Below are 19,347 nucleotides of genomic sequence, written 5' to 3'. Positions count from 1 at the left end.
CACATGAGTACGAAAAACAATCCAGTAACGTTGAAATACAGCATCAGTAAGCTGCTGATTGACAAAGTCATACTGATTAAATATATAGACATAACACTGCAAAGCAATATGAAATGGCATTAGTACGTCAGGTTGGTAGTAGGGAAGGCAAATGCTGAACTTCATTTTATTGGGAGAATTTTGGGAAACTGTAGCTCATCTATAAAGGAGATGGCAAACAGAAAGCTCAGTGGTGAGCTGCTAGATTTGTTATCAGTAGGTTCAATCAGCACATAGATATTATGGGGATGCTTTGTGAATGCAAATGGGAATCCATGGAGGGAAGATGATGCTCTTTTCATGAGGCACTATTGCAGAAATTTAGAGACCCAGCATTTGAAGCCAAATGCAGGAAGACTCACTACCATATATTTTGCGCAAGGTGCACAAAGATCAGATATGAGAAATTAGGGCTCATACAGCGGCATTTAGACAATCAGCCCCCACCCCCACCCTATTTGCGAGTGGAACAGGAAAGGAAAAGACTAGTAGAGGTACACGGTACCCTCCACCATGCACTGTACGGTAGCTTGCAGAGTATACATGTAGATACAGACAAAGGCAAAGATGAAAGATCAGTAGGCTACCTCTTAGGATATTGCACTTAAATGGGCAGTATCTTACAAATAATCTCAATTTGCTGCCAAGTATTTGTGGATGAGCATTAACCACATGTATTAGTAAAAGCAGAATATGGGTTGAAAGTTAATGAAATTGACTATCACAGATTATATGGTTATACAATAGCAGATAGTTACAGCAGGCAACAGCACAAAGTGGGTTGTGTGGCAACATCTGTTAATGTACCTATTACAACAAAAGAATCTCATTTCTCTAACAATATTCTAAAACAAGGAACAATTGAAATGGCTGGTGTTGTGATCCACATAAACACTCTTATTGATGGATAAACTGAACTTAAAGTTATTGGAATGTACCATTCACCAAATACTGAAGCGTTATACAATCTTGATAAACTCAACACGTCAATTTAGCAAACAGGCCCCACCGAAAATAGTATGGGTGGAGACTTAAATATTGATGCAAGCCCCTGTAGTACAACTAACATGAAACTGACATATACATCTACATCACTACTCTGCAGATCACACGTACGTGCCTGACAGAATTCTTCGAACCACCTTCATAATATTTCTCTAGTATTTCACTCTCTAAGAGTGCACAGAAAAAACAAACACCTACATCTTTCTGTGTGAGCTCTGATGTCCCTTATATTATTTCTATGTAAGTCGATGTCAACAAAATATTCTTACATTCGGAGGAGAAAATTGGTGACAAACTTCGTGAGAAGATCCTGCCTCAATGAGAAACACTTTTGTTTTAATGATGTCCACCCCAAATCCTGTACCATGTCTATGACACACTCTGCCCTATTTTTCAGTAACACAGTTAACTTCATCTCACAAATAGAGTAAGCTCTGGCACTACGGCAATAGAATTAAGCTCCAATAAAACAGATTATGCACTAGCCAACAGAGATGTAAAAGATAATGTTAACTGTTTAAGTGTTGATTTTGCATTACTCGGACGACTACTGTCAGTTCTTAAAGCTGTTGTACCAGAAGCAACTAAAATAATTGAGGAGAAGCGGATTCTGAGTAGCGTTAATATAAGCATCTTCAAAACTAAGCTAGGAACGGGGTGGTTTTACACCATTTACCTAGCTAAAGGATCAGAAGGCAAACTGGGAGGAATTTTATAGAACCATGACGAAACATTTGACTACTGCAGCCCTTTCAAAGAAATAACAAGGTTACTAACAAACTGTCATACTGGAAGTAATGCTACACTAAAACTTCCACCTAGTGTAATTAAGGCAGAATATATATGATGACCATTTAAATAAAGCAACAAAACTATGTATGTTTAAGGAAATCACACCTAAAAGACCTTTACAGAAGAATTTTTATACCTGAGGAAACAGATAAACAATGATGCAATAGAGCATTCAGCCACCACAGGTAAGGCATCCTGGAGATTAATCAATAAATATCCTGTAACCACAAACCAGATACAAAGTGTACCAGACAGCATTAGACATGAAGGCCACTTAGTGAAAGATCCAAACACAAAATTTAATGTTTTCAGTTAGCAATCTTATCTCTTCTTTTGACCAATCAGCCCCCATTATAACACTACAGGATGAGACACCAAATAATATCACACATACTGTAGGGCTCAAATTTGTGGAGGTGAGTCAACATGAAATATCTCTGATTTAGATGGGATGTTCAAAGGCCTGTTCAAAACATTCCGAGACTTCGTCCACAAAATTTTTCTACACTTACCTTTTACTTACTGTGCATGGTCTTTTTCAAACTTGGTTGGTTGGTTGGTTGGTTGTTTGAGGTTAAAGGGACCAAACAGCAAGGTCATCAGTCCCTTGTTTCAAATAGACTCCATTCTGCTAACGGACATCTCAGAAAAGTCAGAACAATAAAACGGAAAAAGGGGAAACGTAAAAGGGCAGTCACGTTGTCAATAGTAAAAACAAATGAGGGAAGTTGGCAAGAGAACGAACCCAACACTATGCTGAAGCAGCAGAGGCAAGACCACCTGTGACTTAAAAGGTACAACTGCTATAATGCAGAAAGTACGTATGGGAATAGAAAAACTAACCAAGCCTTAAAAAGAAGAGGTAAAAACAGAGTAAAAGGGAAAGAAAAGAGGATTCCGGTCAGGGAGGTGAATCGGGAATCTCTGAACACTGCCTACAGTGGGAGACACCCAAACACTCACCGCCCTGCCCCAACACCAGAGGGAGATTAAAAACTTTAAAACTGAGAATAAAAACCACTCTCCCGGAGGAAACCTAGAACCAGAGAGACCATCCGGGAATCGTCAGCCAACATCAAAGGTAAAGTGTGGGGGAGTCTGTACTTAGCACGCAGAGCCAAAAGAAGGGGGCATTCAACCAAAATGTGGGCCACTGACTGGAAGGCTCCACAACCACATAGCGGGGGTGGCTCATCACGCAAAAGGAAACCATGGGTCAGCCTGGTATGGCCAATGCGGAGACGACACAGTGTGGTCGAGTCCTTGCGGGAGAGGCGAAAGGAAGAACGCCATGGGCCTGGATTCACCTTAATGGCACGAAGTTTATTAGACAGTGGAGTAGCCTCCCAAGAATTGGCCCATGACTGTGCAAAGTGGGATTTGATGTGAAGCCGTAAATCCGCTGCAGGAGGGGTTACAGAAAACGGGGGGTAAGTAACTGCTCCCCCAGCCAAACGATCAGCGAGCTCATTACCCGGGATACCCACATGGCCCGGGACCCATAGGAAGTCAATGGAACAAGCAGCACGGTGAAGATCAGCGAGATGGTCATGGATGGCAGAGACCAAGGGATGGCGCGAAAAACACCGGTCAATAGCAAGAAGGCCACTCATCGAGTCCGTACATAACAAAACGCGGTTTTGTTGGGATTGTTTAATAAAGGTAAGGGCCCGGGAAATTGCCATCAATTCCGCAGTAAACACCCCACATGAGGGTGGCAGTAGATGATTTTCTGTTCCAACAAAGGACGTGAAGGCATACCCAACATGATCAGCAGATTTAGAACCATCAGTGTAAAAAACAACAGCATCCCGAAACTCCCATAAAATTTGGCGGAAAAAGGAACGGAACACCACCGGGGGGATGGAATCTTTCGGACCGCGGCGGAGATCCATCCGAATTCGAGGCCGAGGAACTAACCAAGGAGGGGTGGAGGGGAGGGAGCGAGGAAGACAGGACAAAGAAGGAAGCCGAAAATCACGGTTAAGAGACGCAAGGCGCAGTCCAACCGGTAAACCCGCCCGAGGGCGGGAGTCAGGCGGGCGACGTCCATGGTCTGGGAATAGGATAGAATAGGAAGGATGAGCGGGAGAAGAACGGATAGTAAGGGCATAAGACACCAGAAGCTGGGACCGCCGAACAGAAAGGGGGGGGATCCCAGCTTCAACCAGGAGACTATCAACAGGGCTAGTAGGGAAGGCACCGGTGGCCAAACGGATACCACGATGGTGGACCGGATCCAGCACGTGCAGCGTGGAAGGAGCAGCTGAACCATAAACTTGACAACCATAGTCCAAACGTGACAGAACTAGAGCACGATAAAGACGGAGGAGGAGGGAACGGTCCGCACCCCAAGAGGAGTGGGCAAGGAAGCGAAGGACATTGAGTTTACGGAAACATCCTACCTTCAGGAGTCTGATATGGGGCAGCCAAGTGAGCTTGTTGTCGAAAAGAAGACCTAGGAAACGAAACTGTGGAACCACAGGCAATCTTTGTGCAGCGAGATAGAGCTCTGGATCAGGGTGGACCGTAGTACGGCGACAGAAGTGGACCACCCGCGATTTTAAAGGAGAGAATTGAAACCCGTGTGAGAGGGTCCATGCAGAGGCACGCCGTATAGCCACCTGGAGCTGCCGTTCTGCAGATGGCATCGAGGAGGAACTAACCCAAATGCAGAAATCATCCACATACAGGGCAGGGGCGACCAAGGGACCGACAGAGGCCACAAGTCCATCGATAGCAATGAGGAAAAGAAGGACACTCAAGACAGAACCCTGTGGGATGCCCGTCTCCTGGGTCCGAGGAGAACTAAAAGCAGTACCAACTCGAACTCTGAATGACCGATGGATCAGGAACTGGCGGATAAAAATCGGGAGTGGGCCCCGAAGACCCCACTGATGAAGGGTTAGTAAGATGTGATGGCGCCAGGCCGTGTCATAGGCCTTGCGAAGGTCAAAAAACACTGCAACCAAATGGCGGCGCTGGGAAAAAGCCTGCCGAACTGCGGATTCCAAGCGAAGTAAATGATCGATTGGAGATCGTCCCTCTCGAAAGCCACACTGGTAAGGGGACAATAGATCCCGAGATTCGAGGACCCAAGTGAGCCGACGGGCTACCAGCCGTTCAAGTAACTTACAACCAACATTGGTCAAACTAATTGGCCGATAGCTGTCAACAGATAGGGGGTTCTGACCAGGCTTAAGGACAGGAACCACAATGCTATCCCTCCACTGAGAAGGGAAGTCACCCTGGAGCCAGATACGGTTAAACACCCGAAGAAGATGGTGCCGTTGTGGAGCACTGAGATGTTGAAGCAGCTGGTTATGAATGGAATCTGGGCCAGGGGCCGTATCGTGAGAAGAAGATAGAGCAGAAAGAAATTCCCATTCAGTGAAAGGTTCGTTGTAAGATTCTGACTCACAAGTGGTGAAACATAAGGTGACAGCTTCAGCCTGCTGTTTTTGATGAAGGAAAGCAGCTGGATAGGAGGCCGACGCTGATGCCACTGCAAAATGGGTCGCAAGATGTTCTGCGAGAACTAATGGGTCCGTACAAATGCCATCTGGGAGGTGAAGGCCTGGGAGGGTGGACTGCCGATGGCAACCTTGGAGAGAGCGAAGTGTAGCCCATACCCGTGACAGAGGGACAGTGGAACCAAGGGAAGAAACGAATCGTTCCCAACATATCCGCTTGCTCTGTTTGATTAAATAACGGGCTTTAGCGCGAAGGCGCTTAAAGGTAGAAAGGCTGGCTACAGATGGGTGCCTCTTAAAGTGTTGCAAAGCTCGACGGCGATCACAGATGGCAATGGCAATGGCCGTACTCCACCACGGGACTTGCCGACGACGAAATTGTCCAGATGAGCGCGGGACAGCAAGGTTAGCAGCGCGAACAATCGCGTCAGACACGTCACGTAGGATGTCATCAATACAACCCGACAAAGAGGGAGAAAACTCGACCTGTGCAGTATATAGAGGCCAATCGGCGCGGTGGAAAGACCAACGAGGTAACCTCTCCATCGGGGAGCGGGAAGGGAGCGTGATAATCAACGGGAAATGGTCACTATCACAAAGGTCGTCATGTGGCGACCAGTGTAATGAAGGGAGGAGAGAGGGAGAAGAAAGAGAAAGATCAATGGCAGAAAAGGTACCATGACCAGCACTGAAATGAGTAGGGGAGCCATCATTAAGAAGGCACAGGTCGTGGTCTGCAATAAATTGGTCTATAAGAAGACCTCGTCTAGATGGAAAGGCACTGCCCCACAAAGGATGATGAGCATTAAAATCCCCAAGGAGGAGGAAGGGAGGAGGAAGTTGCTGAAGAAGGGTGGTTAAGGCAGCAGGTGTAAGAGTCCTGTCAGGAGGGAGATAAAGATTGCATACTGTGACTGCAGAGTCTAAGTGGACCCTAACAGCAACCGCTTCCAATGTAGTTTGGAGAGGAATCCACGTGCTAGCAATGTCTGTACGGACCAACGTACAAACGCCACCAGAAGCCCGCAAAAGCCCGACCCGATTTCGACAGAAAACACGGAACCCACGGAGGGTCGGTGAGTGAGCATCAGTAAAATGAGATTCCTGGAGAACCACACAAGCTGCTGAGTAGGACGAAAGAAGGGATTTCAATTCCGGAAGGTGACGATAGTAGCCATTACAATTCCATTGGAGAACCACAGAACGATGGTTTAAATGAGGGCTGAACACGCTAAATCCAGTCATACCGCCGGGTCCCCACCCGTAACCGACAAGGAGGGGGCGACATCCATAAACGACAGGTCAGAATCCGGTTGTGAAGTCGGGGAAGGGACCTCCGGTGACACCAGAGGCTCTTTGTCCCGGGACTTATGTTTCTTCTTCTTTTCAGGCTGAGATCGAGGAGGGCTGTGTGGCATAATGGAGCCAGCTGCAGCAAGATCAGGAACAGAAAGAGACCGGGCGACCTGGGGGCCGATAGACCGCGGCTCTCGCGGTCGCCGCGCTGCAGCAGACCTTTGACCTGGAAGATGCCGGGAAGGGGCATCCCGGGAGAGGCGCCCTTGACCGGCAGACGCCGAAGGAGTGGGACACTTCTCCGGCTGGGGAGGGGGAGCAGCGCCCAGAGGAGAAGGTGTGGGAGCCGCAGGGGAGGGGGGAAGGAGAGGGGTCCGGGATGGGGGTAAGGAAGGGGGAGGAAGGGATGAAGATGTAACCAAGGCGTAACTAGATGTCATGGACACAGGGTGCAATCGTGCATATTTCTTACGGGCCTCTGTGTAGCTTAAACGATCAAGGGACTTATACTCCTGTATCTTTTTTTCTTTCTTATAGACTGGGCAATCTGCTGAACGTGGAGAATGACTACCATGACAATTTACACATACAGGAGGGGGAACACAGGGACTCCCCTCATGGAGTGGACGTCCACAGTCACCACAGAGAGGGTCCTGGGAACAGCGAGAAGACATGTGGCCAAAACGCAAGCACTTAAAACACCGCATAGGAGGTGGGATGTACGGCTTCACATCACAGCGATAGACCATAATCTTAACTTTCTCAGGAAGGGTATCCCCTTCAAAGGCCAGGATAAAGGCACCAGTATCAATACGATTATCTTTAGGACCCTTCTGAACACGCCGAACAAAGTGAACACCCCGCCGTCCGAGATTGTCCCGAAGTTCCTCATCAGTTTGAAGGATGAGGTCTCTGTGAAAAATCACACCTTGTACCATATTTAGAGACTGGTGAGGGGTAATGGACACGGGTATTGTGCCAAGATGGGTACAGGCACGAAGGGCCGCAGATTGGGCAGCCGAAGCAGTTTTTATCAGCAACGAACCTGACCGCATCTTGCTCAGGGAGTCCACTTCGCCGAACTTGTCTTCAATGTGTTCCACAAAGAATAAAGGTTTGACACTGGTGAAAGTATCTCCATCAGTCCTGGTGCAAACTAGATAACGGGGGAAAGGTTTTGCCCCTAGACGACGGGCCTGACCCTCCTCCCAGGGGGTAGCCACGGAAGGGAAGGCCGAAGGGGCAAGAGAAGCAGCACTTGAGGAATCAGTACCACGCAGAGAGACGGCCGCAGAAGAGCGGCCAGAGTTTTGGACCCGTATGCGTTTCATCTGCATAGCGTCCGCCCTGATACCACCCACTCCGATCAGGGGCTCTCCTCACGGGCGCCACCCAGCCACAGCAAGGGCCGTCTGGCACGGCGGCCATTGCCGGGAGTTCCGATGCTCCAGGATGACGAGCAATCACTCCAAGGCATGCATGAGGAGGTCACAGCTCAGGTATCAGAAGTGTGATCCCTGTGTGTTCAGGGGGCTCAACCAAAAGGGTACATAGCGACCCCACCACACGGGCTGGCTACCGTGCTGGCTATGCACCCTAGCATCAGACAACGACGTAAAAGAAAAGGTGGAATGTACTAGGAGGGCACACGTCGGAGACACTAGGTAAGGTGCTCTTCCCCAAATGGCTCACACTACGGAAGAGAAATTTTGGAATGGAGGTCAAACCCCAGAGGGGACCAAGGAATGCCAAAAGGAGGAGATGATTACGCAACAAAGCCGGAGTGTAAAACCAACAGAACCAGGAGGATAGCGGGGGCCAACATAAGCAAGGACACCAATAGAGGGAGAGGAGGGGGCGAGGGGAAAGGGGTATGGAGGGGAAAGGAGGGGAAGGGAAAGGAAATGCAGCCCGGGAGAGAAAGAAGGCTGCAATGGCTCGGGGCCCCGTGCTCGCCACGCACGTATCCACAAAGAGTTGTGGACCCCCTGGGGGGCTTTTTCAAACTACTCTCATCCACAATTTATACACCGCTCCCAATGCCATTTTCACTTCCAGAAGCAGTCTTGGCGCACCTCTTGCTGGATCGCACGAAGTGCCATCAGGGAATTTTCTTTTATCTCATCTATCATTGCAAATCATCATCCTTTCAATGTAGTTTTCAAACTTTGGAAATAAAAGAGAGTCCGAAGGGGCCGGGCTGGAGAATATGAATATGCGTTATCGTGTTGCAAGAGCCATGAATCGTCTCACCACATGTCAGGCCATTTTCTTCTCACATTTTCTCACAGGTGTCGTAACACATCCCGACAGTATCACTGATCAACTGTTTGTCCCTGTGGCATAATTTCATGATGAACTAATACTTCAAAGTCAAAGAAAACTATCAGTATGCCTTTGACATTTGACCTGACTATTTTTTTTTTTGTCTTAGAGAACCTTCCTGACCCACTGTGAAGATTGAACCTTGATCTCAACATCACAACCGTAGACCCACATCTCATCACCAGTTATGACTCTCTTAAGCAACATCTCATTCTCATTTGCAGAATCCAAAAGCTCTGCAGAGGTTGTGAGGCAAAGATCTTTCTGGTCTCGATTCATAAGGTGTGGGATGAACTAGGTAGCAACACAATGCATTCCAATATGCTGTGTCAGCATTCCATGACTTGATCCAACTGAAATGTTACATTCTTCTGGAATCTCTCAGTCAGTCAGTCTTTGATTGGCATCCACAATATCATTGACATTCCTGAAAAGAGTCACTGGTAGACATCAAAAGGCATCCTGAACGAGGGTCATCTTTAACTTCTGTCTGGCCATTTTGAAATCTAGTGAACTATTCCTAACACCGAGTGCAGCTTAAGCACTCATCACCGTAGGCTTAATGCATCATTTGGTATGTCTCTGTAAAGGTTTTCTCAAGTTTCGCACAAAATTTAATGTTGACGCATTGCTCCTCTAACTCTGCCATCTCAAAATTCACAAACTGTGCCACAGTATGTTCTACTCAATACAGCACTGAGCAACAACTAACAGAAAAACTACAATGAAGCCCCCAACATTTACACATTAAACACAGGCATATGCAGGGATTCCAACCGAATTTTGCTCCAACACACCATTGGGGTTAAATTTACAAATGTTTCAGAATTTTGTGAACAGACCTCGTAAATGAGCCAATACAATCACTAAACCCCTTATCTATCTTATTAATTGCACTATTAGAGAAAATATATATTCAAGTGCAAGTCCACCAGTCCATGACAAAAGTAAGGAAGTAGTTTCAGATTATAGACCAATGCCAATAACCACCATGTGTAGTAAAATATTTGAAACAGTTACCCTATCTTAACTTGCAGCCTTCTTCCCAAGACACAAAATTCTTAACAAAGAACAACACAGCTTTAGGAAACGGCCTCAGTATAATACTACTGTTATAAGTTTCTTCCATGAAGTACACACCGATGAGCCAAAACATTATGACCACCTGCTTAATAGCTTGTTTGTCTGTCTTTGGAACAAACTATATCACTGATTCTGTGTATCAGGTCTCCAACAGTTTGTTGCGAACATATGTGGCACAAGATCTCTACACACAGGTCATGTAATTAATGTAAAGACTGGGCCGCTGATTTGAGTATGCAGTGATGGTGTACGATAGCAACCCAGATGGGACCCTAGCATTTACATCAGGCGGATTTAGTCAACGAGATATCAAAGTGAGTTCACTATAATGCTCCTCAAACCACTGTAGAATGGTTCTGACTTCGAGACATAAACAATTATACTGCTAAAAGATGGCATCACCATTGGGAAAGACATCAAGCACTAATGGATGCAGGTGGCTTGCAGCTGTCAGACTCTTCGATTATTACCACAGATCCCACGCGTGTGCACGACAATGTCTCCCACCGAATAACACTGCTCCTACTAGCTTGTGTTTGTGGTCTGCTGCACATTTCGAGCCACCATTCACCTCAATGACAGCATTTATGGAGACAACCGCTGACCTAGTGTAGCAAAAATGTGATTCGTCCGAAGAGCCAACACGTTTCCATTGATCGATGGCCAAATCCTGATGGTCCTACGCCCATTGCAATCATAATTGTCAATGTCATTGTGTCAACACATGAACACACATTGGCGGTCTGGTGCGGAGCTCCATGTTCAACAATGTGCAACGAACAGTGTGCTCTGAAACACTTGAGTGAGCACCAGCATTGTGCTCTTTTGGCAGAGGTACCACAGATCACCATCTATCCTACTTTACAGAGCAAACATGCCTCCAAACCCCATATTCTGTGAAGAGTCGTGGACGTCCAACCATTTAGCACCTAGTGGTAGTTTCACTGTCCTCCTACTTCTTTCCGTAGATGCCACAACAGTAGCAGATGAACATTCGACCAGTTTCACCATTTCCAGATACTCGTTCACAGGCTCTGCATAACGATAATCTGCCCTTCGTCAAAGTTGCTTATCTCAATGGATTTCCCCATTTGCAGCTCGCTAGGGTGATCCCTCATCTGTCTGCTCTGCTTACATACGTTTATTACCGCATCACGTGTGAAATGACAATATGAAGTTGGCTGAAGTCCCAGCTTCTCACGTCAAAGACCTGTACATGTGGAAATCTCATGACAACATTTGACGATCTATCTGACAAGGTAACGCATTAGGGAGATCAAGGCTGACCACCAGGGAGATTGTTCTCTTACATATTATTTTTGTTACCATTCATCTTCACATTTTTGTGCGCATGAGACAGAAGTGAGTGAGAAAAGTGTGTTGGAAGCATTTTCTTTTTGTAGGGAAGTGTGTACTGAATAAGTAAAGTATACGGCAAATTGGGGTGGGGGATGCTGGAGTGGTAGTACAGATCGACGAGTCGCAATCTGTAGGATGGAAGCATGGGAGGGGTGGTTCTCATGTTGGTTTATGGATGTGGGGGAGGGTATTATTTCAGGGATATTCAGATTGTGTTTTTCAGGTGTTGCAGAATCAAACTAAGAGGGTACTTGTTGGGTTGATGAATATATAGAGGGGAGTACTCTAACGCCCGATGCTTTTTTTTCATCTTTCACTGCCGAAAAGCAGTTTCAATCATTTGGTAGTGAATCATAGCATTGTGTTTAAGAATTATGACACTAGGGTGCGTACAAATACAATACAGGGGGAAGAAGTGCACTTCAAATCTGCAGTCTCAGTTAGATGAGTACTGCTGGCAGAAGAGTGTCCCAGAGAAATTTATTTATTTTTTAGGGCAGTGAGGAGAATGTATACACAACTGGCCAAGGGTTGTAAGCTGAGTGGATTGGGTTTGGGGGGGGGGGGGGGGGGGGTTGGTGCAGTCTCTGGGATAATGGGGTAGCTTATTTGGAGGGGGTTGCATTTAAGGAGTTGTTTTGTTTTCTGAGGGCTGGTTCTTACATATGAATGTTCCTAATTTTTCTTGGTTCTATTTCTTGTGGATGTTTTGTTTGGAGGTGGTACTGATTGGGCTGGGGGATGGTCAATGGGAGGTTTGGCTTTTTGAAGGACTTTGTTTCGTTTTTGGTGGTGGTGGTGGTGGTGGTGGTGGTGGTGGTGGTGCCAGTGGCAGTGGCTGCCAGCCTAATTCAATTTGTTGGTAAGTATTTTTTTGATTTATTTAGTCATTAGTGCATTATTTTTGGTTTGTTCATCTTGGTGTTTTGTTTGTATTTTAACTGATCAAGGGAATCTGTGGGTTTTCAGTTATCAACTTGTATATGGGATTTGGGAATTGTTGGCTTTCATCTATGTAAGGTATATGAAATATGTGGTACCGGAATTTTTGGCATGCTTGGGCTCTAATGGCTTTGTTTGATCTAAACAGGTCAAGTGAAATTTGCGATACTGCATTTTGGAGTTGTGTGTTTTCATTTTTTTGGTATCGATGGCTTCATTCAGCTACACAGGCCAAGTGAAATGAAATACGTCATAAGCTGAAAATGTTTTGTCGATAACATTTATTTTAGGATGGTGCTGTTTTTTGTACTGTCTTATATTCCATTTTTTCCCATCTCCAACTCCTACTTTTTGCGGTTGTACAGTTGGTTTCCTTTTAGTGCTGGAGTGAAATATTCTCATACCATCAATAAAATTTTCTCGGGCTTCCAGCCGCGTCGGGTGGTTAAAATCCCACGAGCTTTTGACCGAGCTCTCCCCGGTCATTGTCAAGTGGTAGGACTGACTGCTGTGTCACTGTGGCCGCATTGTTATATAGCCGCACTGCTGGCTGTGACGTCACTGGTGCTCTCTTCCTCGCCATAAATAGTAATGTTTTCATTCTGCGTCCGTCGCGCCCATTTTTACATCGCGATAGCCGGGTCCCGGGCTGTGCTGAGCTGCAAACCTCCGTCCTTGTTGATGGTGTTTTCAGAGGTTTTTATTTCAATAGCTTCTCTTATGACACTACTCCAAAATCCCTTCATCTTCATAATGACAGATGTTTCATCGAATAGAATTCGGTGTCCCATTTTCTAAGGCGTGTTCTGCCACGGCTGATTTTTCTGGATAGCGTTCTGTCCAGCGTTGCTCCACCGTGCGTACTGTTTGGCCGACGTAGTAACAGCCACACTGACATGGTATCTTGTACACTCCAGGCATTCTAAGTCCTAGATCGTCCTTCACAAGCCTCATGAGCTGACGAATTTTAGCTGGGGGCCTGAACACCGATGAAATGTTATCAGGAGTTGGCTAATCTTTCCCGACACTGTACCACAGAAAGCCAAAAACACATGTTCCTTGCTTTCTTCTTCAGTGGTGTTCTCTTCTCTATTGGTGTGTTTCTTGCATGTTACACCAGATATAGCCTGTGACCCCTGTCCGTGGCTGTACCCGTTTCCCCGGAAGACTTTTCGGAGGTGGCTCAGTTCTAGTGGCAGACTTTCTGCATCTGAGATGACTTTAGCATGATGGACGATGGTATTCAGAATGCCACGTTTTTCTGCAGGATGGTGGTGGCTGAGAGTGTGCAGATACCAATACCATTTAAACCAGGGATTCCCAAAGTGGTCTATATCGACCCCTTGGGGTCGATATCGGTTTCCTAGGGGTCGACATAAACGAAAACTGATTTTGGGGGTCGACGAGGTCTAAAAATCGACCCCTATTAAATTAACAAAAGTTCTTATTTAAAACTTAAAGCATTGCTAATTCTCACTCTGTCTTCTTCTATTGACTTAAGTCAGAATGAAAAATAACACTGTAGCAGCTGTTTTAAGTTAGCAGACCATTATGAATAAGGGTGTTGATCTTAAAAGTAGGTAATATGGCCATGGGGGTCTGAGGTAACAGTTCATTTTGGAAAAGGGGATCCCTGATTTAAACGGTCGTGAGCTGCTCGCTATCCATCTGCAATTGACAGAGGTACTCTCACAAGTAGAGCACGACAACAGGTCCAAAGATAGCTGCTTCAGGCAAGGAACTACATCAAAAATGACACACTGGAACCCATACATCAATGGGCTGATACGGTATAATAACCTGCCATAGATGGCTGTTGTGTGTGAGGTGTGCTTGCTTGTGTCAATGAACGTGTGTGTGTGTGTGTGTGTGTGTGTGTGTGTGTGTGTGTGTGTGTGTGTCACAATATTATATCAGTGATAACACATCCTAAATAAAGACATACATGCCCATGCAACAATAGGAAGGGATAATTATTACACAAAACAGCACAATCTCAAACTGACAATGAGTGCTACCAATGAAACAGGCACAAAGGTTTTTAATAAGCCAGAAAAATCAATTGAGGAAGTAACGGAATTACATTAATTACATATCATTTGAAAATGTATTTTAGGAAAATGTATATATGGGTGAATGAGTATTAAATATCAGTTATTAAGCTGTAACAGAAAATATGTAATAAACGCTTACACACCTGTAAAATTTATTCCTTTTTTTTATTGTACATTTCCTAAACATGCAAAAGCATATGAAACACCCTACACTTTAAACTGAAAATTATCATACAGAGTCCATGGGTAAAGAATAAATAAAAATAAAATAATGCTATAGAGTATCAGTGCTTGGAGCACAAAAACAAGTAACAGGGAATAGGATTCACACCAGCTTTCCGGCACTAGTTCTTTTTCTAGCAAGAGTACACACACATGTAGTTGACATTTACGAAAGCCATCACACTGGTGACTCCATGCAAAGAAAACTAAATAAAATATCTGATATCACTCCAATATTGTTGTAACTTCACAGCATGGCTTTTTTTACCTCCTATGTCGTAACTGCTATTACATTAACTTGACCAATTATCTATTTGTACAAAATATGATAATTCTGTCAAGCTTTCATACATGGCCACACATGTTGTTTCAGCAGTCCTCCAAAAACATCAATAGCTCCTTTTCCAGAGGGTGTACAAAAGACATGTTAATTTAACAAAAGACTGCAATCTTCTTTTTGTAAGTTGTACCAGTTAAAGTGCACTGCTGCTTGAAATGTTGACTAATCCCAGCACAGAATAGAGCTAGAATTTATGGAGGCGAGTTAACAGGAAATATTTAACACAATACAAAAGCGTAAGAACAAGCATTCATCTGGATGGGATGGTATCTCAAGTGTGGTGTTAAAGAAATGTGCCAATGAAATAACTAAACCCCTTTAGCCTACCTATCTTATCAACTGTAGTATTAATGAAAACATTTACCCAAATGCCTTAAAAATAAGAGTAATTCAGCCAATCCAAAAGAAGGGAAGTAAAGAAGTAGTTTCAAATTATAGACCAATATCACTAATCCCTACCTTCAGTAAAATATTTGAAACAGTGATCCTATCACAACTATCAACATTTTTCTCAAGAGACAAAATGCTTACCCAACCGCAGCACGGGTTTGGGAAAGACCTAAGTATGGCCACTGCTGTTACCAGTTTCTTTCATGAAGTATATAGCAATATAGAATGTGAGGAACTGAAATTTTCAGCAAGTAATGGAATACTAGAATTAAGTTCATATTTTCATGCACAACGATTAAAGGCCTATGTAAATAAATCCCAGATGCTAATATTTACAACTGGCAGCTCACACCACTCAAGCGTAAATGAGGTATGCGGCATAGTGGCAGAGTAAGCAAATGAGTGTAAATTTCTAGTGGTCCATCTGGACTCAAACCTACGTGGGTTACCCACATTAATGCTGTGTGTAAAAAAGTCAGCAATGGGCTGCATCTTCTTAGCCAACTGTCTGGAATGGTGTCCACCCACACACTTAAAACTGTGTAATATGGGACAATCTATCCCCATCTTAGCTACTGTATAGAAACATGGGGTTGTGCTGCAGACAATCACCTAAACAGAGCACTATTGCTACAAAAAATAGAGTTAAGGATTATACATGGACTAGGCTATAAAGACTCTTGCCGTGATGTTTTCAGTCAACTCAAGTACTTTACCATATACTCTGTATCTTTATACATTAATTACTTTTTTGTCTCGCAGAAAAGCACAGAAACTAAATGTTGTGATATACATGACCACAACACCAGGGCCAAAGAGAATTACTACTGACAAAGAACAAGATTAAAAATGACGGACCAGAGCCCATATACTAATGGACTGATATGGTATAATAAACTGCCAGAGTCCATGAAAAACAGTAGCTAGTAAAAAGCAATTCAAATCCAAACTAAAAGAATAACTTTGAGAGCTGTAAAATAATGTATAAAAAATAATTAGCTGCATTAATATGTGTAAGATGTAATGGATTTTGACAAACATCAATTTACTGTTTAATTACTACTTGTAAGACTAAGATCTAAATGTATTTTACGTTTGTAACTACTTGACATTTGTAAACGCCAGCATATTTATGACTCCATGCAAAAAAAAAAAAAGAAGAAGAAGAAGAAGAAGAAGAAGAAGAAGAAGAAAAAAATCTAAATAAACTTAAATTTAAATTCCCATCGTTTTACCATTATGATTTTTTTTTATTTTGGCTCTCAAATATTTTCTGATTAAAGGCATGGCCATCTAGCTGATTGTATTGCACATCACATATAACAAAATATGAAAGTTGGCTGCATAAGCCACTGCAGTGTTAATAGTGATTTATTAATTACTCTAGTGCACATCCTGCATCCCATCATGGCAAGCAATAGTGAAGTGCGAACATCAGTGCTAAATTTTCACCTGTTATTACTTCATGGAAGGAACTTTGCTTATTTTTTATTAAGAAAATGAATGAGTACATCTGAGCAAGGTGGTAATTGGTGTAGGGCTACTTCATATACACTCTAAATTTCCACGTTTCTGGAATGTGCCAATCACACATATACCTTGGAATTCTGTTTCACGAGAGAAAAATCAGAGAAAAATCAAGTGTAATGTCTGTACCAGAATTCTTGACAGCTGTGATCTTTTACTGGAATATTATCTGTTACAGTTAATATCGCTGTACAATAATTTTTGTTTAATTAAATATTCCTATTTAATTCATTAGATGTACACCAGTAAAAAAGTTCCTGAAACTGTCTGATTATTTTGTCTCTAGAGTGTAAACAGTGTTTCCAAATACTATTTGAAATTGTTTGGACATGTCTAAATAATTTCCTGAAAACAATGATATAGTAGAGCAATACATTTTGTATCAAAATATAATGTACCAAAATTAATAAATTCGTTCCACGTTCTTTGAGTAAATCTCCAATTACTTTTCAGCAAAAATGTGAGGAAGACAAGATCTGTTACATTCCAAAATTTGCACATTTGGTTTCAATTTTTCCCGATAGTTTTTTTTTTATTTTTCTGAGATTTCCTTCTCAACGGCACTGGCACTAACATCTACATCATTTTGTAACTGTTTTAACTGTGCAAGATATTTCCTGGCAACTCTTCTAAACATTATAACGACTCGCGGCTGTGACAAAGAAGCTAACAATATGCCGTAATCACAACACGTGAAACAAGGAAAAAGGAAACAGGAAGTAAAGTGACAAGAGAGCTGTAGTAACATCTTTAAGTTGACAACGTGAGAATCTTACACAAACGAAAACTTTCTTCCTGGGTTAAAAAATCTATTCCAAATTGCACAGCGTATTTCCCATAATGTAACTACATTTCCTACTATCCTCATGCGTGTTCGTAGGATATCAGCTCGGAAAATATTCAGGAGTAACGTAAATGTACTATTATTTCTTTCATCAAACATCAAGCAACGTAATTTAAACAACACAACTGAGCATAAATACATCATACGTACTGTCCGGATCAGTTGATTTACTACCCCCCATACCCGACATCGTGTAAATACACACACTGACACTGTTTACTACAGCGTTCAGAGCAGTTCAGCAGTATCTCTAAAAATCTCACAGACAATTAAATCGCAACACTGTCAAAGTTAATAATGCATCTGAAACTGCCATATTTAGGTTTATTCACCATCGTTGATTCACATTTGATGGATCAGAACGGGAGAGAACGCAAAAATCAAAGTTTGTAGGGAAGAAAGTTCTGAAGTTAGTAGACGGGGACGATGTTATCGCTCGCTAACATCATGTGAACAGTAGACTATTTGATACTTCATCTTTATTTCATTATTTAACTTTGTTCTCGTGGACACCATAGATGTTTCATGGCGACTTATATATTTTTCCATAGAATGTTCTTTCACAAAAGAAGCTAAATATCTAAAAGACAGGAAGAACCCACATTTTGTGTAAAGGTCGACTCACATTAGACTTCAACGGAACGTGACGTCGCGTCAAAGTTTTCGCAATGAATGTCACGTCGTTTCAGTCACGTCAACTCATCTCGTATTGCGACACTCAACTGTTTTTTCGCGGGAACTGCACACTTCGTAATATGCTTCTGAACTTTTTTTCACGCGGGAAGTACGAACGCGGTCGACGGTGTTCCGTGAGTGCTAGAGTCCATATTGGTGCGAAAATGGTATTTATCGGGCTCAATGGTTTACAGATTGCAGCGATAGCTTTTGTGTTAGAGGAGGAAGAAATGAATAAGCATCAAATTGAGAAAGTTTCTCCTTGACAACTCCTCTTATTCTGCAGAAGAATTTCCATTACTGTCATGTGTAAAAGGTGGTATGTAACGCTTACTAACTCACATTTTTTTTCTTTTAAAAAAATTAGAAATGTTCAGACTGTAACCATATGTACAAATTAATTTGCAATGTTAATGTAAAATGACTCGTTCCACATCATTACGATTTATCGTCCATAAAGATTCATGGAACATGTAACTATCTAAGAAGAGCGCGACCTACTACAATTACGTCATTAAGTGGTTCATATGGGGAATTTCACACACCCTACAAGGAACTCTAAGAGGAATCGGCATTATGTAAACATTTCAGAATGCCGGAGAACAACTTTTTTTATTGTACGTCAAATGAGGCCCTAAATATCTAAAATAGACATAATTATACAAGCTACCATCACACACCGAGATAAACTGGTTTGTTTAAGGTAGGTTTTATGTGATAGTCATATCTTCATCAATATCTTTACCTTCAAGGTTTACATGTTTTATATATATATATATATATATATATATATATATATATATATATATATATATATATATATTGTATTTGGTTATTAATTGTTCAAGTAACCGATCCGGGAATAAGTAGTGAAACCACAAAAACATTGACCCATGATCCTTGCAGTAATTGTTTTACATACAATGCAAGTGGTTACTAAACAATATATAAGACTGCAACTGTGTATTGTCTTACTATTGA

At 43.1% G+C, this 19,347-nt stretch overlaps 1 protein-coding gene across 1 annotated transcript in view; it reads right to left on the bottom strand.

The window, feature by feature from the left end:
- The window catches only part of LOC124788790 (protein lifeguard 1-like), a 79,618-nt gene extending 61,601 nt beyond the window's left edge, over positions 1-18,017 (bottom strand). The window contains exon 1 of the mRNA XM_047256073.1: positions 17,842-18,017. Within this exon, the coding sequence (XP_047112029.1) occupies positions 17,842-17,881 (40 nt within the window). The 5' untranslated portion in view covers positions 17,882-18,017. The remainder of the gene's footprint in view (positions 1-17,841) is intronic.
- Positions 18,018-19,347: the final 1,330 nt, after the last annotated feature.

Source organism: Schistocerca piceifrons, chromosome 3, assembly GCF_021461385.2.
Source record: "Schistocerca piceifrons isolate TAMUIC-IGC-003096 chromosome 3, iqSchPice1.1, whole genome shotgun sequence".
NCBI lineage: Eukaryota > Metazoa > Arthropoda > Insecta > Orthoptera > Acrididae > Schistocerca > Schistocerca piceifrons.
The sequence above is the reverse complement of the archived record's forward strand: the minus strand, read 5'-3'. Positions and strand labels throughout refer to the sequence as shown.